General features: G+C 36.0%; 1 protein-coding gene across 1 annotated transcript in view; it reads left to right on the top strand.

Moving 5' to 3' along the window:
- LOC111769165 (protein eyes shut homolog) overlaps positions 1-24095 on the top strand; it is a 1017614-nt gene that overhangs the window by 50480 nt on the left and 943039 nt on the right. Inside the window, exon 5 of the mRNA XM_070244139.1 lies at positions 20467-20726. Coding sequence (XP_070100240.1) covers positions 20467-20726 — 260 coding nt within the window. The remainder of the gene's footprint in view (positions 1-20466; positions 20727-24095) is intronic.

Genomic DNA, 24095 nt, shown 5'->3' with positions numbered 1-24095 from the left:
TCTGGGTGAAGTCTAGATTATTGTCTTAGAATGGATTTTATTTGTTTGTCCTTTAGCATTTGTTTTAAACAAATGTTGACTTGTTTGACACAAAGCCCTAGAAATTATAAACTTTAAGAAAAAATGCAAAGCATAAACAAAACAATCAGACAAACTCAGAAATGGTTCATTAGAAATGAATTGAAAACGTCAAATGAACTGAGGTCATTATATTTGGCCTCAGATTCGATGTTGCATGTGAGGGCAATGACTATGATAGACACAAAATATAAAAATTCAGGATTATTGATTTTGCTACTAAAATTATTTTTTATTGAACTCTGAAAAAAATAATAAGCATTTGCACAAAAAGACAAAGCATGTAAACGTGAATCTTCTTTATTACAAAATCTGTATTTTATTTTTTTCTGAAAGGGTCATTGATCAGAATTTCATGGTGTGTTCTTAAAAAAATAATACTATGGTATAATCAGAGTACCTGCATTTTTCTCATTTTTCTAAGCAGCCTATTTTCTCTCACTGTTTCCTTTTTTCTTTTTCTTCTTTTTTTGGGGGATGGAGTGGGGCAATATTCTAAGAGAAACAGCCTCTTCATAAAGCACTCGGTTGTTTTTAAGATTTTCTCTTTATTGGGATATCATTTACATATAATAAAATATAAAGATCTTATGTATACAATTAGAGGAATTTTGGCAATTGTATTTACTCACGTAACTACCACCAAAATTAAGTTATGAAACATATCCATCACCCCGGAAAGTTTCCTTGTGCCCTTCATAGGTCATTTCTACCCTTCTTCCTCTTGCTATGTATTGAACTTTCAAAAATTGTGCTTTTGTAATCATTTCTGAGTAAACTATTCAAGAAAACACAAAACATTGCTTTTCAGCATGAAAAATAAATGAGTAGTTACACATTGTGTTCATTTTAACAAAGGATTTTCATAGAATTTTTTAAATTTGTCTTTTACTATAACTTGGCTAAATGATGAGAAAACCAAAAGTTACATAGATCAATTGATTTTCCCAATGAGATTTTATTAACAGAAAAGATATAGAATTTAAGATTTCTTTCTCCAGAACTCTTAGCACTTTCCACTTCTAATTGTCATCTGCCATTCTTTGCTGTCTCGGTGATAAAATATTATTCAATGCAATGTTTTTTCTTATACTGGGGATTCTCGACACAAATTTAACGAGGAAAACTTTTGTGTCTACATTTATTATATAAAATTATTTTATTTTATATAAATTGATCATGTGGATAAGTCAATAACGTTTCCTAGTGTATCTCCAAGTAGCTGGGAGTTTGTATTGTTAGTTTTGTTTGGAGTTCTTTCTTTTCTTTCTAGAGGGTTATTTCTTCCCAAATCAGCATAAATGTTGAAGTGGCTTTGATTACAAATAATTCTCAACTCTCTAAGACAGTATTGTTTGTCATCCAGAAAAAGAAATATTTAAAATAATATACACAGTTCTTGAATACACTTTATACTATTAAATATACAGCTATTTTACTCTAAAGGTAAGGTCTTTGTAAAGGTTACCTGAAGTGTATAAAAAAACACACCTCCATATTCTTAGATGCCTATGAGAACATTAAAATATCTAACGTGTCTTAGATATGTTTTATCATGTTAATTTCTTTTCTCATATTTGTTTGGCTAAACATATTTGTTTGGCTATTTCAAATGTATGCCCTGAGATTCACCAGTTTCCAAAATAGTAAGACAGCTGATAGGTTGGAAAGGCTTACACAAATTCCTTGATTTTCTCTTAGATCTTGGTGTAGAGCACACTACTTGAGCAAGTCAAAAAAAATTATTTCACCAAGTTACCAAGTTACGTTATGCTTTCAATTTTCAGGCAGAATCAGTTTACGAGATGTCCGTTTGAACACTTCTATATCTCTTGCAAAGCCATGCTGGAAGACATGGTCCATTATGCTTCCCAGTCTCACATGTTAAAATTTTTCCTTGACATTGCTATCAAAAAATGTTATCCTTCTGCAGAGGAAAACATATGCTTTCTTTTGTTAAAAATTTTAATGTCTAGTTTAAATAGCCTTCATATTTAGTCTTGATTTTGAAAGTAAATCACAATCAACGCATGCCCTACTCAACTATTCTCTACAGATGCCTACCTTTTAGAGTGTCCTGTCTCTGTTTTGAAAGTTTTAAATATTATGTTTGCAGTTTAATTTTTTCTGAACAAGGCTATGTTTATGGTTTGAAGCCACTTGAAATATTTTGAGAAATTAAATAAAAATCTTATGAAAACTGATTTTTTTGCATTTACTTCACATAAAATATGCTAGGTTTCCACACATTTCTCTCTATTCTTTGACAGTACACTGACATTTTATGACATTGTGGCAGGTCATTAATCTTTTCTTTAGAAAATGATTGAGAATATGGCTATTGTTTTAGCATGTACAGTACACTTAGGATATAAATGAATATAAATAGCTTTCAAAATATTTTTCAATTAAAAATTAATTACTTTAAGGAAAACGACACCTGTTATTTGAGGGATTATATATATATTAATTAGCTAATCTCTGGCACCAAACTTTGTGCTGGTGTTCTTTCAGTGTTTCAGACACACCAAGGCTTCTTTGTTTCGTTTGGGTTTTTGGTTTTGGCTGTTCCGTCTGCCTGGATCACTGCATCTTCTCCTGCCTCTCATCCTTCTGTCAAAGCCCCTGAGACTTGCATATCAGCTTAAATTAGCCTAGAGGAAACCTCTCTTACCACCCAATCCAACATCCCATATTCTTTTCTTTCTAGACTTATCACAATTTGTAATGCAGTTTTGTTTTATCTATGAATTGTTTTAATGTCCATTTCCCTTGCTAGACTTATGCGAAAGTGCTCTATTTCATTAGAATGCTACTATGCACCAAGCATCCTGCATGCCTCAAGAGACCCAATGAAGGTTTGTAAATGAATAAATTAATGACTATTTATTCACTTAATGTCATGTTACGGAGCAAGAGCTCACCAGCTGATGGGCACAGAAGCAGATACCATGGCACGATACCATCGGTTGGTAAGGAGACAGAAGGACAGGCTCTCAACTCTCTCTCACCAATCCAGATCCAGGGTAAAGTTTAAGGGATCAGGGAGGACAGCTGGTATATGGAAGTGCTAGTAGGGTGAGTTTTGATTGGCAGATCAAAATTTTCTCTTCTGCACATTCTCCTGGCTGACTTGCTGCCCCTGAAAATTTTTTAACCTTCTGTTGCTAAGATGGGGTCAGTTATGAGAGGTGACCAGGAAAAACACAGTGAACAAGGGTAAAGTTGTTATGCAGATTTAAGTCATTGCCTTCCCTATTGATAAGAGTTTCTAGAGATTTCTAGAGTCATCCTCTCCTTCTGGCACGGAGAGGGAGGTACCCTTATAAATGGAGATCTCTCTTATAAATGTAAATGTCTCTTACAAAAGGGTAAGTTCTCCTCAGTTTTCAGAGCTTCTACTCTGTCTGCAGTTTCTTAAAAATAATCAGCCTAAAATAACCCTTATGCCAAAGAGACATATTTTGGGGTGGCAAATTCTGTTCCTGGTCATGTGGTTACAGGCATAATGAAGAAATGGGCATATACTCTGCCATTTAAAAAAATTCTGGTCTGAAATGTGGTATTTCTTGGATAACTACTAAATACTGTTGTCCTGATCACCACATACTACCTTATATTTTAGGATACTACCAGACCTTTCTCTGACTGTTTCCAACTGATGGATCTCTCCTCTGAGCACCAACTTTTAGGGACAGACACATATCGTTAATCATTTCATTTAAATTGTGGTCTTGATGCCAATTATTTTCTTTTAGAGAAACAGATCCCTTGAAAAGGAGAATTTTTTTCTTGTCTAGCCCTTTTTAACTATTGAAATCAAGTTGAAATTGCTTTCTCTAGAATCTCTATTTCTGCCTTCTTTTTCTGAGAATCCCATGTTCTTTCGGTTAGTTTGCATCTTTGTGCATGAGTTTCGTTTGTTTTTATTTTAATGCATCCTTAATGAATTGATTATTTCTTCTCTGTTCACAATCAGTTTTGGGTTTTGCCTTCTCAGTGAACATGCATTGATCTGGGTTCAAATTCTAGCCCTGACATTTTTTCTGAATACCTTTTTATAGAGACTTTATTTTCAGAGCAGTTTTAGGACTACAGGAAAATTGTGCAGAGTGCACAGTTCCCATAAGCCCCCGCCCCCCATTCACACACACAGTTTCTCCTGTTGTTAAAAATTTGTATTAATATGGCATACCTATTGTTAACATCTTACATTATTGTGTTAATATTCATTATAACTGATAAACCAATATTGAGACATTATTACTAGCTGGAGTTCATAGTTTACATTAAGCTTCATTCTTTCTGTTGCACAGTTCAATAGGTTTAGACAAATGCATAATTTTATGCATTCATCCTTACAGTATCATATGCAATAGTTTCGCTGCCCTAAAAATGCTCTATGCTCCACCTTCATATCCTCCCCTACCCTGAATCCCTGGCATCACTGATCTTTTTACTGTCTTTGTGGTTTTGCCTTTTCCAGAATGTCATGTAGATGGAATCATATAGTATATAGTTTATACATTTAATTTTCCTCTAAGTCTTTTCATAGCTTGATAGGTCATTTCTTTCTATTGCTGAATAATACTCCATTGTATATAGATATACCACAGGTTTTTTTTTTTTTTTAAACACATTTACCTATTGAAAGACAGCTTGGCTAATTCCAATTTTTGGCAGTTATGCATAGGTTGCTATAAAGATCCATGTACAGGTTTTTTGGGTGTATATAGATTTTCAGCTCATTGGGTAAATATCTAAGAATATGATTGCTGGATCTTTTGGTGAGCCTACGTGTGTTTAACTTTGTAAGAAACTGCCAGACTGTCTTCCCAAGTGAGTATACCATTTCACATTCCCCCCCAGCAATGGATGAGAGTTCCTGTTGCCTCCAGACCATGCCAACAGTAGGTGTTATTGGTATTTTGGATTTTAGTCTTTCTGATAGGTGTGTAATGGTATCTCATTGTTGTTTTATTTGGAATTCCCAGTGACAGTACATGCTGAACATGTTTTCGTTGTGTAGCTGTCATTTGTATATCTTCTTTGATGAAGTATCTCTTCAGATATTTTGTCCATTTTTAAATTGGTTGTTTGATGTGTTTTAAGAGTTCTTTGTATATCTTGGAAACAAGTCCATTATATGTTTTGCAATGATTTTCTCTCGTTTAGTGCTTTGTCTTTTCCTACTCAACAATGTCTTCTTCAGAGCAGAAGTTTTTCCTTTCAATGAAGTCCAACTTATTGTTTTTATTTATATATATAATGCCTGTGGTGTTGTATCTAAAAAGTCAGCACCAAATCCAAGACTCCCTTGATTCCCTCCTATGCTATCTCTTCAAAGTTGGATAGTTTGTCATTTTATGTATTGTCCGTGATCCATTTCGAACCCTGCACTTTTCAGCCCCATGTTCTTGAGCAACTTGTGGTCTCCATTGAGGATCAGTGTCATCAGCTTTAAATTAAGAAAAGTGCTGCTTATTTTTCAGTCTTGTTGAAATAACGTGCATATGGTCCCAAATACAGTGTTTTGTACATAGGAAGTTTTCACAAATATTAATTCTCTCTGCTCCACATTCATGTCCCTAATTTTATTCCCCAGAATTTCCAAAATCTCTTTTTTTCTTTAGACTTTTCACTCAAGTTTAAGGAGATATAGAAACCTGTAATAGTGGAATTTGCACTACTCCTTGTCAGCGACTATATAGTTTGTCTTCAAACATTATTTGCTTACATTGTTATCACATATGCTAGAATTAAAGTTTAATCTCACTTGCTAATGTTAGTGTATTAACACATCATAATGTCAAAATTTATCAAGATTCATTTTGGCAGATATTGGAAAGGAGTATTTTTCTTAAAGACACTAAAGGAAGAAACTCCATGGTTTTATATATCTTGAGGTATTTATCAAAAAGCAAATGCAAAAGAATCCAGAGGTAAGAATAAAATTTAAGTGAGTAAAGAGCATACATGATGACATTTAAAATTAAGAGAACCCACAAAACCAAATAAAACTAAATATTATTTAAAGATTCATACATAGGGCCAGCCCCAGTGACCTAGTGGTTAAGTTTGGTGTGCTCTGCTTCCACAGCCTGGGTTCAGTTCCTGGGCGAGGACCTACACCACTCATCTGTCAGTGGCCATGCTGTGGTGGCGGCACGTGTACAAAAGAGGAAGATTGACAGCAGGTGTTAGCTCACTTTTTTCCACAATAAATAAATAAACATTCCTTTAAAAAAATAAAATAAAATAGAGATACATACACAGGTAAAATTGTGAAGAAATACTTGAGAATGATAAACCACATTTCAAGGTAGGTGGTACTTTTTTGAAGGAATAGTGGAAAAATGTGTTTTGGCAGATATTCATAAAGAGCTTCAAATAACTTGGGAATACCTTATTTCTTAATAATGGTGGGATATAATTGAGTGGGAAAAATGATTAAAAGTTAAAAAAGCAATTAGACACACTCAATAAATATTATACTTCGCAGCATCTGAAATACGGAACAAAATAATTAAACTAAATTTGAGATCGTAGACCTGTGCTCATACTTCAGACATTACAATGTCAATAGGGGAAACCAGATGTAGATAAACTCAATTATGGATCTGTGGATATTTTATGTCTACGGATTGTGTTGATTTCAGACTTAAAGCCCTATTTTCATCCCTCAGATAAAACTACTCTTTTCTGTATTTCAATCAGTGACCTTTAAAGAGCTGAAGAATTGGAACCAGTTGCTGAACTTTTTGCTATATTCATTAAACTAGTAAAATAGTTTTAATGAATCTTCCTTGATCTAATGATCAAACACAAGCAAAAAAATGAAACACGTAACTATGAATTGAAATCACACAATAAAATTTCAGTTTTTAAATGTAATTTTTATTTCCTAGAATTATATTATTATATAGATATGTTTTTCAACTGTAAGTTCACAAAGTATGATTCAAGCTGACTTAACTGGTAACAAAATCACCAACTCCTTTAACTAGAAGTTCAGAGATAAGGTGAACCCCACCAGTAGGAAGTCTCCCCTCTTCTCTGAGATCCCCTGGGCTGTGCCATGTTGTGTATGCTGAAGGTATCAACAAACTACTCCTTCATGGTGGCAAAGTGATGTTAGCCATCCTGCCTCCACATGTCTACTCCGTGGCACCAAATGAAAAAGAGAGAGCATCACTTCTGGAGACTGCCTCATTACAGTGAGAAAGCAGATTTCTCACAAGACCTCAGCAGATGTCACAACTCTTTTGCATTGTGTCAAATGGCCATGCTGAATCAGCACTAATTAGTTGTGTCCTGGGTTCCTAAACAAGGTGCTTCAGGAGATGAATAAGTTTGGCTGTGCGCTGGAACCACTTAGAAAATGTTAAGACCTGCATCCCGCCCTCAGAGATTCAGATTTAGTCTGCCTTGGGTACAGGCTGAGCTTCAGAGTTTTCAAGAGCTAGTAGGTGATTTTGTCCCGTAGCCTAAGCTGAAATTCACTGTCTTAGAGCAATCAGACTCACCCCTGACATCGAGTGTCATCATAGGACCAACTTCTCATTTAGCGTGTGAAATACAGAGAAGTGGGTAGATACCTGAAGAAAGTCAGTTACATGAAGCAATACACAAGGGAGAACGGGTGCTGTGTAGGCAACTGATAGCACCCACACTACTTCTCCAGTGCTATATTACAGTATCTATAATCTGAAATTAAATTTAAAAAGACTTTGGCAGGGAAAAATCAGGTTATATGTTTAGAGTTTAGGAGGATATAGATGAATAAGTTACATGAAATCAGACTTTAAATTGTTATATAGATTTATGTATAAAAATAGGAAAAACAAGCAAGCATTCAAAAATTCCAATATATTTGTGTTCTCTACTAATAAAAACTTTATAGATATAATAAAAATGGAAAATCAGTAAATTAAGATTGCCATAAATATAGGAGGATCTGTTTATTTCAATTGAAATGAACATAATGCTTGGTGTTGGAACAGCTATTATCCTTAACAAGAAAATATTGTCTGGCTTTAATGGCAGATGTGGCAACCACCTTTTTCAATGGAGACATTGAAGGATTTTATCAAAGTGAAAATGTGTGAGAAAGGGTTAAACATTTTATTTCATTCATTGTTAAGAATAGCATATTAATTGGTCAGGCATTGAATAAATTACTAAGGAAATGAGATACAGAAAGATAAGATTTGCTAGAGAGAGAACAACAGCAAAGCTCAAAAAGATGGGACCTTTCCCTGGGTCGTCAGGTGGACAAAAGCATAAATGAGTTGGGCAACTGAAGAATGGATAAGAGAAGTCAGTGAGTGGCGCTCCATCCCTCCGAATTTTACATACCTCACAATTTCACCTTCTAGCAGCACTGGGATTGATATATTACTAAGTATTCCAAAGTTTAACTCCGGCTGTAGTGTAGTAATAAAGTAGTGTTTATAAATTCAGCATTATTGAATTTCAAATATTTTCTTTAGAAAATCTGGAAAAAAAATTAAACCCAACAATATATCGCTCAAAGTCAGAGTACATTTTCATATTTGGAGCAAAATGAATTAGTGTGTTTTGATTGATAGCTTAGCCATGTCTAGCACTCAAAACAAAACACTAAAAGGTCATTTGTTTTTATTTACTCATAATCAAGTTGTGGAAAGCAAAACGCACTTTTGGCAACTTGATAAGTTCAATTTTTCACACTTCAATACCACCTTTGTCAAAATTTGTCCTATGGCTTCCACCATACAACTTTTCTACTATGACTGGTCAACTTGACTTGGCATTTACTCACTGCTGAAGGCGTCCAAAAGGAAATGAAGTCATGGTGTCATTCTAAACATCTTTACAAAGAGAACCTCTGCCTCGCTTTATAGGAAGTCAGAGGTCTTCCTGTTGAGCATATGAGAAGAAATAATAAACTTTGCTTCAATAAATATTTCAAATTCTTCATATAACCAAAATCAAATTTATTTCTATGACATCAGTAATAATAGTCTGAAAATTCTAAGATATCAAATTCATCCTAATTATCTAAGTTGACTCTTCCCATGTCATTTTTATGTGAACAGCAGCAAACTAAAAGAAAGAAGGAAGACTGTATTAGTCCTGGTAACAAGAGAGTAACTGCATCCACTTGCCAGAAATATTGGGAATATAAGCAAAATATCATGTAATAGGATCAGATTGAAAAAATAAGCAGAACTACAGACCTGTTTCCTAAAAATCGTTTCAGCGGAGAATCTGGAGATGTGCTAATCTTATCTTCTATTTTAGAATTATGAGGTTAAAGGCAAGAATCTATTCCACCCTTGTAGACCAACTGAATTCAGAAGCTGATGTTCTGGGAAGCCTCAGGATGTGTAGAAAGCCTGTTCCAGCAGAAACATGGCAGGGGAAAAGGGCATCTCTCTGGTGCAGCAGCACTCTTCTTGCCAAAGAGGAGAGAAGCAACAGAAAGGAAGGTGAGCACATCTACATCATCGCTTTGGCAATGACGCCGAGCTAAGCAGAATCTAAATTGATGGATGATAACTTCTGGCACTGTCACCTAATCACAGAGATCTGCTGCAAAAAAAAAGTGAAATGTATATTATTTAGACTTTCAATGAATGATGTTCAAAGGATTGAACAGGCACCAGGAGGATAGTGATGGGATCCAAAGAGAATGCACTCACCTTCTTTATGGGTGAATACTGTGCATAGACAGATCTCTATATGTAAAAGACGAAATAGAACGAATAAAAGAAAAACCAAGAACCATGGGCTGCTAACCCATGCTCCAACATAAAAGGCAGATTTAAGATTAAGACAAAATGTAAACCACTGCTTGAAAAAAAAAAAGTAGTTTTATTCTAAGACTATTGCAAGCTCTAAGTGAAAAAGTTACTGGTACAGAATTATATTAAGAAAAAAATGAAATTTTCCCTCTTCCACCCAACCCACTCCTCAGTATATCCATACTTAATAATAATAGTCTTCATCAAAGCACCCACTATATTCCAAGTACTTCTCTAAGTATTTTATAGTCAATAGCTAACTTTGTCCCTACTTGAGAAAGATATTTTCTTGTCTTAGGTTTTAGAGAACTGAGACTCTGAGAATAACTTGTCAAGTTTCCACAGCTACTATAAGGCAGATGAACCCAGTACCCCCGACCCTCCGAGTATGTTTGCACTCCATATGCCTTACTGCCTTTATAAGCTTTGAAACATTTTCGGTATATACAGAAATGCATATATGCAAACATTATGACACAATTGGAATCTATGTTATGTATGACATTATAAAATGACTATCTTTCTAACTCATTACATACAAAAATACATCACTTACTTTAGTTATTGCAGAGACTATAACCAGTGCCCATTTAATGTCATTTATGTTCTTTGGATTTTTTGCCTTTGTAAACAATGGACAGAGAAGAACTCTGAATATCTGTCTTTGCGCTCTTGCATGTGGATATTTCTGGAAGTGGAACACTAAAAGCATTTGGCACTCACCCATGGTAAATGTATTATTACCTATTCAATTCCCCAGGAATCAAACTCCGAGGTGGAAATCGGCGTGCTACAAGTGCTCTCGAAGTATGTGCAGTGTCATTGTACATCACTTATAACACAATAAAGCTTTTGAAAAAGAAAAGAAAACATCTGTGGGAGAATTAAAGATGCAGAGGGCATAAACACAGTATGAATTGTAGTGAAGGACAATGGAGGCTCCCTGGTCCCCCTGGGAGCTCTAGCACAGGGATGACCTAGTAGAGTTGTCCCACGTTGAGACAAGGTGGCTTAGTCTTTGCGTCCATGCATCAGTCAGTCATTGGATGTGAGCTGTCCCAAGAAAAGAAGACTCACTTTGAGTGAAGTGTCTCTTTCCAGCTGAGGTCAATTCTCATAGCTGTCAGCCACCAACGTTTCCAGGAGTTGGGGAAGTGAGGGCTTCAGTCCTGGATTGAACGCATCCACTAGCACCTATAGTTAATAATATAGCACGTGAGCTTTAAAATAGGTCGAGGGTAGATCCCATGTTAAATGTTCTTACCACAAAACACACACACAAACACACACAAAAGAACGCGATGAAATTTTTAGAGGTGATGGATATCCTTTACAATGGTAATGGTATCACACGTGTATACATATGTCCAAACTCATCAAGATCTACTCATTAAAGATGTGCAATTTTTGTATGTGCATCAATTATACCTCTCTATAAAGATAAATAATTAATTTTTAAAAAAGAAACCACATCTTGTATCCTCAGATGCACTTACTCCTTATAAGTTCTGTAAGATGCTACTTCAGGATTCTGGTTAGCTTCTTTTCCTGGGATAAATTATAAGGAAAGATTAGTAGTATGAATTATTGCACCTACCCCTGGAGCTGTTCCACAGGGCTTAGCTAATATACTTCATCTTCCTCCTTCCCTGACCACTTATAATCTCTTTATCATCAACTAGCATCTCTCTGGTCTCGCTCTACCTCTTGCAGTCTATGTTATAATTCACCTACTGGGACTTGCCATAAACTTTGCAAGATATCTTTTGCCATCACAAATTCCACTGAGACCTCTAGTACTACAGAGCCCATTGAGTATCACAGTGCAGAAGGAAAGTCTCCTTGGACTCGGGCTGGAATCTTTTACCAAGTCTTCTCCTGCTCTGGGACTCATGCAAAGCTGCCAGCTGTCTCTGTCCCAATGTGAATGGGGCAGAGCAATATTTCTGCCACTAGAACCAGAGAGGCCTGCCAAGTGTTGTGCTTCCCTCTTAGATTTGTGTGGTATAAGATACACTAATTTGCCTTTAATTTGCATTAGATGTCCCAAGACACTCCAGAACATTGGATCTTGAACAACTTATGTGACAGGACCCTGGGTCTTCATAGGGTTAATCTCCCGTAGCCTGGAGCACGTGTATCTTCCCAAAGCTTTTGTCACATTTGTCATTTATTATTTGTTCATTTTGACTACCATAATAAATGATGTCCTCAACGTAGTGAATCAGTGTGACAGCCTGTAGAATGTCCATATGGTCCTGTTACCTTCAGATTATATTATTATAGAGGGTGGGAGAAATAACGTATCCTTGAGACAAGACCATAAATGAACAGTGTTTTCTGTTCCAAATGAATATGCACTGTTTCTGACCTTCCTACTTGACAGGCACAGAGATTTTCCGCATTCTTGGCCACATATCAAGCATCTGATGCAGTGATAATCTGCTCAATCAAATGTGCCACACCTGAAACAACAGCAGCAGCAATCGAGCTATTACTTGGTTTTGAGTAATCCACTGTCATCCTCAAGGTGATGTGTGTTTTTTGTAGGGACAGAACTGGCAAATAGAGTAGAGAAATGATAGTAGCCCCTCCTTTTGTCCTCAAGCGTGGCACCATTTCTGCTTTTTCCCTAGAGTCCTATGTTATTTTTAATTTATGGTTCTGGCTGGGGGAAGGGAGTCTAAGTGGGGAGACAGGTTTGAAGGCTTCCAGTTTGCATTCCCCATAGTTCTAATGCCCAAGCAAAGAATGACATGAGTGTTCTACCAACCCAAATGTTAAGTCCATTCCAAGTATATATTCAGGGACTAGAGAAACGACAACTGGAAGCAGTGGACCCACTGTGAGCTACACCTGGGCCAGGTGCATTTATTCCCTTGCCTCCATATGCCCTCGTTCTAACACCAGGGCAATGAAGCCTCAGAAATCCAGGTGTCAATGACAAATTGAACTTAAGTCCCACATCCTTCAAATGTTTGGCCTTCTTTCTTTTAAGTGTAGTTACAAAAGTCAGTGGCCATGGGAATCATTTCTACATCTTGCTGTAGTGTTGTAGGGTGTTTTCTCCTGGGCACTTGGCCTCTCCTTCAATCAGTGTGTTCAAGGTCTGAAAACTGGGCAAACGATCATTATTTTTAGCAGGAAGAGCTGCCCTCAGCCTCCTAATCACCCATTCTTGATTTATTTTGATTGTGTAGATTGAAGAGTATCCTTGCTGTCTACCAATCTATCTTGCCCCCGGAGACAAGGTGTTCTAAGTGTCTCCATAGTTCTCCAAGGATCAGGGCCGCCCGACTGCCTCTTTAACCTTGGTGATCATTATAATCATGGTGATCATTGTATTATGTGCCACCACCTGGTCTTTTTAAATTCCCAAATCCTACCATCCTCATTACTTACAGGGAGCCAAATTTGGTACCAGCATCTACTATAATCAGTCCTGGCCTACAGAGGATGGCCAACACTGAGCTTCTCAGTGAAGCGGCTGCCTTTCCAAAAAGCATATATCTTAGCACTTGAATAAAAAGTATAATCTCCAGGTCCTCCTGCAGAACATGTCCTCACTTTTGTGGCCTCACATAAAATACATTGTTTAGCGTGCTCATTTTTTCTGAGCTTTTTATTTTTTCCACTGTTTACCACTGTTTGCCACTCTTTACCATGATGATTCTGTTATTTCTTCTTCAGTTAATGTGGACCATTAATTTCTCCAGGCTTCCAGGAATTGACTAAGTGCCAGGAAAGGGCTGGTCAGGAAATAGGATCATATGTATAAATACTTTCCACATAGCCCCTCTGAGACGGGAGACCCCGGAGTGATTTTTTTACTGGAGATTTCTCTGCCGCACCTTCCTTCTCCCTTTTTCTCTCTCCCTCATCTCAGTTTCTCTTATTTCTTTCTATAATCTCATACCTCCTTTAAAAATAAGTAAAAGTCATTGTGGGTGCTGTCTGGATCTTTCTAAAGGAGATGTTCTATAATTTTAAATTTTAATGAAATAATGGGCCCATAGTAATTTCTATTTCTCTGTATAATTTTTAGCTTTCTTCTTAAGTAGGTTTATTTCTGTGTATTTTTGACATTGGCTAACCAAAATTGTGCTACAGTTCATAATTAGTTATATCGTATGCATACAGCCTAGAACTGAGTGTATAATTAGTCTAGTATATATTGCTTATACGTATTACTACTTTTGGGGATTTATATATATATATGGATATATATATTTATATGTATTTGGTAACAGAGCATTTATCATAATGCTAGTCCCAACAACAAACCAAAGGTTTATTTCATTTCCTGTTTGCGTACACGTAATACATTTTCTAAATGTATTTTGCTTGCTCGGTTGATTTTCTTTTGAGACTTAGTCTGATGCTTATTAAATTTGGAGTTTAAATTGTTTCTCCATTTAAAAATTCTGGCATACTGTACATTTATGAATTATTTTGAAAATGTTCATCAATTTAAGTTCCCCATCTCAGGACTTTAGTTCTTTTAAGTAACACTCTGTGTCTTGTTTTGTATTCTAGATGTCTGTCTCCTACGCAAGCTGTATTTTTGTATAAATATTATAGAGACATAGACACATGCGTACATACAATTAAATAAAATTTTAAGGAGTGAAACAGGTGCAACTGTAAGTTTCTCTGAATAATTAGGAAATTACATTTAAAAGTAGACTTACATGGACTTGTCCAAAGGGTCTGTTTGGGGAAAAACCAAGAGCCAGAAGCAACACTCACTCAGGAAAACTGACGCACTGTCAATTTGCTGTGTTTACACACACACACACACCATCAAGGTAAATAAATGAAATATAAAATATAAGAATTTAAAGATGCCACCTTGATGCATTTTAAATATGAACTGAGGCTGTGGTTAAAGTTGTCATATAATCGTTCATGCTGCTCATGTTGACCGCATTAGCCGTATTCCTGGGTCAGTAGGTAAACTCACAGACGGTAGCTTCAGCTGTCTTCAGTCAGCCTTTAATACAAGTGTTTTATTTCATCTTATTCTGATTATTGTTGAAAAAGTCATTTTCGAGATGAGTTTATGTGCACTGTAGATTTAAAAAAATCTATAAAATCTGATCATCTGTGTCAGTGGTAAAATGCTCCCTTCTTATGGTTTTCATATTATGATCGCAATGGCAAAAAATGTGCAACTGTGTACTAAGCATCAGTACCCTCTCCTCCTCTCCCATTCCTATCAAGGTCATTCCCTGTCTCACCCGATGGCACCAGTATCTTTCCAAGACTGAAGCTAAAATCCACTGAATCGTTCCCATGACTCAGTCTGCCGCCTCAGCTTATGATAATCGTTGTGCAGGTCCTCTCCAGCATCAGAAATGTGCTTCGCATCTGCTATACCTTCTTCCTGCCTTGGTTTGGGCTCTCAGAATCTCTTATCAGCAGTAAAAAATACCTTCCTAAATGATCTTCGTGCTACCAAGCTCTCCTTATTTTAATCCATCTTTTCCTCTATAACAATCTGATTGTGGGCCAGCCCGGTGGTGCAGTGGTTAAGTTCACACGTTCCGCTTTGGTGGCCTGGGGTTCACTTGTTTGGATCCCGGGTGTGGATCTATGCACTGCTTGTCAAGCCATGCTGTGGCAGGCATCCCACTTACAAAGTAGAGGAAGATGAGCATGGATGTTAGCTCAGGGCCGGTCTTCCTCAGCAAAAAGAGGAGGATTGGCAGCAGATGTTAGCTTAAGGCTAATCTGCCTCAAAAATACTCAGTCTAATTGTGTTATGACCATACTTTAAAACAACCACAACAGAACCTTAAATATCTTCAGGAATAGAATGCAAAATAGCTTAGTTTCATTGTTGTGGGGTGCAGCCTTTCCCTGCTGTCACTTTTTAGGCCATCTCCATATTTAGCCCACCGTATTCATCTTCCCGTACATTTTTACTTCTTAACGTCTTCATGCTGTTCTTCAGAGTGGTCTTTAATCTTCTTTTCTACTTTTAATGTTTACTAATAAAATTAAAAGTTTCTTTGAAATAAATTTTACCAGTCCAAATAAGCTAAATGGTTTTTTACTTTTTTCCCCAAGAGGATTGCAATGGTTAAGAGCATGGCAGTGGCCATCTTGTAATTCACTGTTTATATAGTGTTGTTGACGGCACACCTGATGATATAACTAATTGAAAAAACAAATAGGTGAATGGAAAAAACAATAAAATAAAGAATGAATGACTTAGTTGGGCAACCCATATTTTTTATTTCTTCTTTTTCTTATACCCTCAATGTTTTAAGATATTAAAAAAGTAATACGATTTTATTACTTACAATCTTATCATTTGTCTTTCACCTACTAGCATGGTTGGGATTTTATTTCGCATACAGGTAATGGCTGCAAAAAAAAATAAATGAACTAATCTTTATAGGAAAATATTCTTTTAAGTTATGGATACTATTAGATTTAAATTTATGTTTATATCCAAAAAAGTTGGTATACCTATACAAAACATGTTCAAACACAGATAAATATTGCTGAACAATATTTAATCATTGCATATCTATATTTATGGGAAGGTATGCATATAGAATGGTTAATATTCAGAAATTGGAATCTACTAAGAGTTTTTAAGCTAATGAATTTCTTTGATGAACACTCTTTTTTTCCTATTTTATAACAATGCCATCTACTTTATTTTCTCTTATTAGCTTTGATACTTTAAATCAACATTTAATAACTGAAATGCTAGGGCCAGCCCAGTGGCACAGTGGTTAAGTTCACATGCTCCTCTTCATGGCCTCGGGTTCATGGGTTCAGATCCCAGGTGCGGACTTGTGTACCACTCATCAAACCATGCTGAGGTGGCGTCCCACATACATAATAGAGGAAGATTGGCACAGATCTTAGCTCAACAACACTTCCTCAAGCAAAAAGAGGAATATTGGCATTAGGGCCAATCTTCCTCACCTAAAAGAAAAAAAGAAAAAAAGAATTGAAATGTTCTTACTTAGAAGGAGTTCAATGTATTTTCTGCCAGTGGGTTTTTGGTTCCCTCACTAGCAAAGACAGCAAATTAGAATATATTAGTCTACCTTTAAGCGCACAGTAAATTAGTTTTCAAGTGTTTACTACTAGAAATTGTACACTTGAAAAGTCACAGAATATATGTTTTTGCTTGTTTGTTCTTTTAATCCATAAAGACTCCTCTTCTAGCTGTGAGTTTGGAAAATCCCTGCCAGATCACACTGAATCTTCAAATTATTTCATGGTACAATGTAAAAACCAGATTAAAGCTCTCACATAAAATATGTTTTTCCATCCATCAAAGACCAGTTTCTCTGGTACGTACAAAAGCAGATTCAAATATACAAACATGAGGGTCTGATTGTCAGTTACTACCAGTGACTTTGCTTCTTAAAAGTTTATTTTCTACAAAATATCCACTCATCTCCATAGACCTCAGCCTTGGCTTCATCACTCCTATTGACATATGGCCAGATGCTTTCCTGAGAATTTGATCCTTGTAATAACACCACATGAAATCTTGGGCCACCTGTTATTTGAGAAGATAAAACAAACCTTCAGCACATATGCTACATATTCAAGCATTGTCGGCTATTCACAGAGAACTCTTTTAAAATAGACACGTTGAAATTACGTACTCATGAAAGAATACAAGAGAAATAAAAAGATAACTATTGTGCAACGCCCCTCAGAAGTAAAGTTACTTCAAGTAAGATAAATGCACTGAAGCTCTTCTGTTGGACTTTGGTGATTCCAAATTTTAACATTATTTCACGAAATGTTTAATGGTCTTATAATGGATTTGAGACCTGCAAAAAAGAAAAAGGAAGAAAAAAAAGAGAGAAGCTGAGAGGAAGAGGTCTGGGTTTCTGATCTCAGGTTTGCTAACTATGGGACTTTGGCTAAATCACCTTTATCCTTTGCAGCTCCAGCTAGCTCATCTGCAAAGTGAAAGTAGGAATACTTCTTGCACTGATTTCAAAGCTTCACGGGAGGCATCAAATTGGATAATATATTGGACAGTTTTCAATATGATGCGGTATAATGTGATGTGGTTTGACAAATAAATGAAAAGTGCCACTAGATATTGAAGCAATCCCTGTTGTTGAGATGCATATTTTATTTAGGCATAAATAGGGTAACAATGGTTTTTCAAATTTTTTTTAAAATTTTTCCTTCTTCTCCCCAAAACCCCCCAGAACATAGCTGTATATTCTAGCTGTGGATCCTTTTAGTTGTGGCGTGTGGGAACGTCGCCTCAGCATGGCTTGATGAGTGGTGCTACATCGGTGCCTGGGATCGGAATGGGCGAAACCCTGAGCCAAAGCAGAGCATGTGGACTCAACCACTCAGCCACGGGGCCGACCCCTAACAAAGGTGTTGAAAATTCTGTGAAAGCTCCTAGTAACCACTGTAGGAGACTAGGCATTGTTGATGCCAGTTACTATATACACTTTTTCTTCATCATCTCATTTAATCTTTACAACAATTCTCTAAGATTACCAATTTTATTATGCTCTCTGGCCCTCAATTTCCCAAATGAAACAATTCAGGTAAGTCTGTATGATTCTAAACAAAGAGCTTATATTAATTAATATTTATCATATTTTTAATTTACATTGTACATAAGAATATGGAGATTCAGATGATTCCTACACATCAAGGAACCAGAAGCTTAATAGTGGCAACCCATGCAAATGTTTATAATACAAGCTACCATATGTGATGAATTTCTAAAGAGTGTGGCAAGCAAATTTTAGAGCAAGGTAAAATCATGTGCAGGATTAGTAAATAAGCGATAGTATAGCCTTCTTTGGAAAATATTCTGTTTCATTAAGGGATATAGGAGATAATCAAAGACGAAGAGGATAGCATCTTAGTTCTGTAAGTGAAAGAGTGCCCTGAAAATAAGTATGCTAGGACAATAGACCTAAGCCAGGACTGTCCAGGCCAACTAGGATGGCTAGTCACCAACATAATGTCATTACTTTTTAGGGAGGAAAATAAAAATATAAAGGCTATTTACTCATTCTGAAAGGAAATAACACTCATATTTATATTTTTATATTTCAAAGGTATGAATTATTTCAGTTGTAAAGTTTGCCTTATACAAACACACCTTACAAGAAATACTCAGTTTGCATGGTAGCACTTTCTGCCCATTACCAAATTTAAAAAAAAAATTAACTGTTTTTTTAATTAGGTTTAATATTATTGAGCTAGTAAACACATTGTTAGTCAATTATGCCTAAAACCATCTTGCCCCTTATTCAATTTAGTATTTATTTAAATGACAACTATATTTATTTGGAGTTCAATTTCAAGTACTGGTGCAAGCCGATCGTTCAGCATCTCCTCCCGCTCTGTCGGTGTCCTCTGTGTTTGTTAGCACAAAAGGGTCTGGGTATTCCTGGGGCTTTGACACTGCAAAAGAGGTGATTGATTGCTTGATTCATTCTCTCTCCCTTTCTTCCTTTTCTTTTCTTTTTTTTTTTCTTTAGCAAGAAATTGCTTATCACGGAGCAAATTAGATGTTTTAGCGCGTAATAGATTTTTCAAGTTGTCTTGAATATCTAATCTATTAGTAAAGGAAATTTTTTCTCAAAAAATAATTCTTTACTATCTCCTCTGCCTTGTGCCATGATTTGTTACTTGTCAGATAGTACATTTACCCAAGATTTGGAGCTCCACCCTGCCAAAGACTGACAGGAGTTCCCTCTCTGAACCCACCCACTGTTTATAATTGACTTCCACTCAACCGGTTGATTGACAATCTTCGCATGGGCTCCACGTCTGCAGGTTTCATTATTATGTATTTGCTTTATTTGAATACCTTACATGGAAAACCCTTTTTCCTGCCCTGTTAGAATTCTGCTGTTCTTAAGATCAGAACTAGTTACTTTGATGGAAAATGTTTGGCTAAAGTGCTATTTGAAGTCAAAAATTTCCAAGAGAATAACAGATGCTGGACGGTTGAGGGTCAGACTGAGTCTGTGACGTACAGCTGGGATCCGAATGCTTTACTTTTATTTGTCTCCTTTCTCTTCAATTTTTCCACATTATTCAAATTTTAATAGGAAAGTTGTTTTTAAAAACATACAAAAACAGGGACAAAAAATGGATGCTTAACCTAAAGGAGCATCTTGCTGTAAATACTCTGGCAGTTATAAGAATCACATGTGCTAAAGACATTGAATTAAATATCGTCTCAGGCTTATAAACAGTGATCCCAAGTGTAAAAAATCATTTTACATAAGAGAAATAATTGAGGAAATTTTCTTAGTTGGTAATTCAGCTCAATAGTTGCTAAAATTGAAATTGATAGCACTGTTGTTCTCTGGTACATCTCAGTGGCCTGACTATGTTAGAAACTTACCAAATGCTTCTTAAATCTTATTTCAGCCAGTGCAGTCAGTTTGGCAGGAAAACACATTAAATTGTCTCACGAAATTAGGTGAACAATATGTTTAAAGTACATATAATTTATTAATCTTGCTATAAATAAAAAATCATATTAATTCAATGTAGTAATTACATTGAAAATGCAAAGAATAAATTTGGAACAGCATTGTTCATATTTTTTAAAATTGTATTTCAGCTGTGAATGTACATCTGGCTGGACTGGACAAAACTGTAGTGAGGAAATCAATGAATGTGACTCTGACCCATGCCTGAATGGAGCCCTCTGTCATGAATCAACCATCCCAGGGCAATTTGTGTGTCTGTGCCCACCCTTTTTCACGGGAAAATTTTGCCAGGAATATCGTAGCTCCTGTGATCCACTTAATGACCCTTGCAGAAACAATGCAACGTGCTTGACTTTGGTAGATGGACAACGTTACTGTGTTTGTAGAGAAGGTAAGAGCTTATATTTGTTTTAATGTTTTATTTCATTTTGGTTTGGTCTTGTCCCTATGGGAGGATGACTTCTTAAGAACAGGTGAGAGAAAACCTAAATACATTGGAGGATGGGGGAGTATCTGCTCCAAATCAGGTATATAAACCTACTGGGACACATAATATTGGGGAAATAATCTAAAAAGTTAACCTAAATAGCATAGCAGGAAAGGGAGAAAGCTGAAACTTTGTGGCTTTTGGCTCTTTTTTGTTTTTGCTTTGTTTCAGAGATCCTCTCTTATTCAGTTTCTCTTTTCTGAGTAATCTTGTCCGTGTAGTGTTCCTGACAATAGCAGTTAGTTAGAAATGGGCATAGGTACAATCCAGGGCAATCAGATGCTTCACTGTAACTTTTCTCCTGGACTTATCTATGAACATCACTTCTTTCTACTTAAATTGCTCAACCAGTATCATGTGACTCTGGTGGCTACTTTGTACCGTGGGAGAGAGCCCATGTGAGAGAGAGAATGAGCTGATCAAAGGACATTATGAAGCCCCTGAATCCAGCCATACCTGATGTCAGGCTGCTTCTGGCTTTCTGGGTCAGATCAGCCAATAACTTCAACTATTATCACTAACGATGCTTGACTGGGATCTCTTCACCTGTAACTGAAAGAGGTCTGATCAGTACACAGGTGGTCTGGGTAAATATTTACTGCTCACATACTGCTGGCTGTGCAAGAGCCATTACCACCTTCAGCAGGAATGCTTCTGACATAAAACCAGCACGTCACAGGTTTCAGTGTAACTGGCATGTGCCGTAAACACAGTGTAAAACCATATTGTGTCAAGAGGTCTACAACTGCTGGTTATTTTCTCATAACCACTTATATGTTCATATCTCTTTCCTTCTTACTGGCTCCACTGCAATAGAAGCCCTTTAAAGATAAACGCAACACTTATTTACTCTTCTGCCCCAAAAGGCCAGCTTAGACCATATCATTTAAGAGTTATCTTAGTCAAAGCTAATTCCGTTTGTTTTTACAAACTATTTACATCTTCCTGAGCACATAAAGTAATCTATTATAAGGATATAGAGGCAAATTCTATGTACATGACAGAAACTTCTGGGCCTTCCGTGGAATTGGAACTAGAAACTGGGGAGCTATTAGTAATTGTTTTTGCAAAAATGACATGGGCTCTATATAGCACATAACGTGGACATATAGAGCATACGGAAAGATATTTTCAGGAAAGAAGCAGGAAAAGAAAGACAGGAAACAATGTGAGAGGAGCATTTGATGCCTTGCAAACCTCACTAATTGTGAAGTACATCATTTACATGAGTGATTTTCCTTTTAACAAAGATTGGTAGTGAAGTTTTTTGAAAAATTATTCAATAGCAGCAGAAGAGCTAATTTTTTGAGCAGGATTATTCCATGGTGCTTTACTCATCCCACTAACAGATTCTCAGAATATAAGTAATAGATCAATATTTATGGAGGGGCAGCAGTATATTTCCTCAGTTTAAATAAAATTTCCTCTATTTTCACCAGAGATAATTTTCCAGAAGAAGGCATGTTTATCCAAATCATAATAGTTTTGATAATTCAATTCATAAATGCATTTAATGAATTTCTATAATCTAGTGAGATTCCTTTCCTGTTGTGGAATGAGGGGAAAATAAGTTCAGAGATACCACAAAACCTTATCTCCTATTATACTACTACTAAGATTTTCCATTCTCATGAGCAGCCACAAAAAGGTCTTGGGGACAATTTAGATTTCACCATTGTATGTGAGTAAAATCTTACTTTTTTTCTTGGAAGTTCATCCTTCCACTTAAGGCTTCCAGAGAAACAGGACTACTTAAGTCAATGCTTTTGACAGAGTGGCGGGCGGACGCAACCACTCATGTGTTCATCCCTTTCTAATTGTGACTCGGCACAGAGATATTTGAAGTGGACATCATTTCTAAACTATTTTGCTCCATGTATATATTTGAGATGGAAAATATGTTTCTAAACCGAGAAATGATAGGAGTAAGCTTCCGTAGGTCAGGTCGAACTACCATAAAAATGTTTGGGTAATGTTCCTTTAGTAGTTCAGCCTCTGGCAGATCACAGACTAAGCACTGTGACATTGCTTTAAAAAACTACGTCAGAATATTGACAAGAGATCAACTATGGGATATTTTAGACATTATGACCTGAGTTACTTTAATGGCTGTTATTTAAAATAGGGTATATGTCAAAGCCATTACATCACTTTTTAAAGAAAATATTCTGATCAAATTCCATTTTAAAAATTACTGAAATTTAAAACCATGAAAAATTCCAAGATTTAGCTTCTTATACAGATACAGGGTGTGGAAGCTCCACTGGAACTCTTTGAAAGTTGTTGATGTTTTGTCAACCGACTAGGACATGGTGGGTCATGAGAAAAGTCTTAAGGCTTAAAGTGTGACAGTTCAGCACATGCATCTCCAGAATTCTGGTCATGGTTTTTAGTCAACCTTTAGGGTCTATCACAATTTCAGTATGAGTATGAATAAAATCGCAGAGCCAGGGTAATGATATGATTACATACTAGACAGCTAAATTATAAATGGCATTAAAATTCACCCTGCAGATCCAGCAAGTAAAATAATTGGTACTTTGATTTATGCCAAATTGATTGCTTAACAGGTAAACTATGTTGGTTAGTGTGATTGAAATTTATTGTCAAAACAATCTAATCCATTTTGGTGCAATGTGAGCTATTTAAAAATTATAGATGTAGTAAGACATCAGACCTATTGTGATTATGTTTTGTGAGAGAAAGTAAGGGCAATGCTCTGTCTTCTGATTAGAACTGAGGTGACTTAATTTGGTCCCTATGAAACTGAACATTTCCTAGGGAAAATAGGTAGGCAGAGGAGCATTTAGCAGTAATTATTCAATACAGGTTTGTTTTGTACATAATCTTATTTGTTTAAACAATTTCTATGATAAAAAAAATCAGTGCTTTAATAAATATAAAAATAGCACATAGAAAGGCAAATGTAATTTCATAAGATTTCTAGAAACAGTGGGGTTTATTCTTGGTCCCCCAGTAGTGGGAGCTTTGGTAGTATAGAGTGAAATAAATTTACACACCTCAAAATTTATTTTATAATACACATAATTTTTTTTTTGCCTCTATAAACTATGCTCTGTATGCAACACGTCAGTCTTGCAACTGCATGCTGGTAGTGTTCTAGAAATCTCAAAAGTGTGTTCTTTATTAACTGATTCAACAAATATATATTGATTTCCTACCATGTGTCAAGTCTTGAGACAGATTCTGGAGAAATTAAACATGGCCAAGACATGCCCTCAAGGAATTTAAAGTTCAAGGGAAAGACACATA

The sequence above is a fragment of the Equus caballus genome, chromosome 20 (genome assembly GCF_041296265.1).
Source record: "Equus caballus isolate H_3958 breed thoroughbred chromosome 20, TB-T2T, whole genome shotgun sequence".
Taxonomy (NCBI): Eukaryota; Metazoa; Chordata; class Mammalia; order Perissodactyla; family Equidae; genus Equus; species Equus caballus.
Note: the sequence above shows the minus strand (reverse complement) of the source record. Positions and strands in the feature narration are given on the sequence as shown.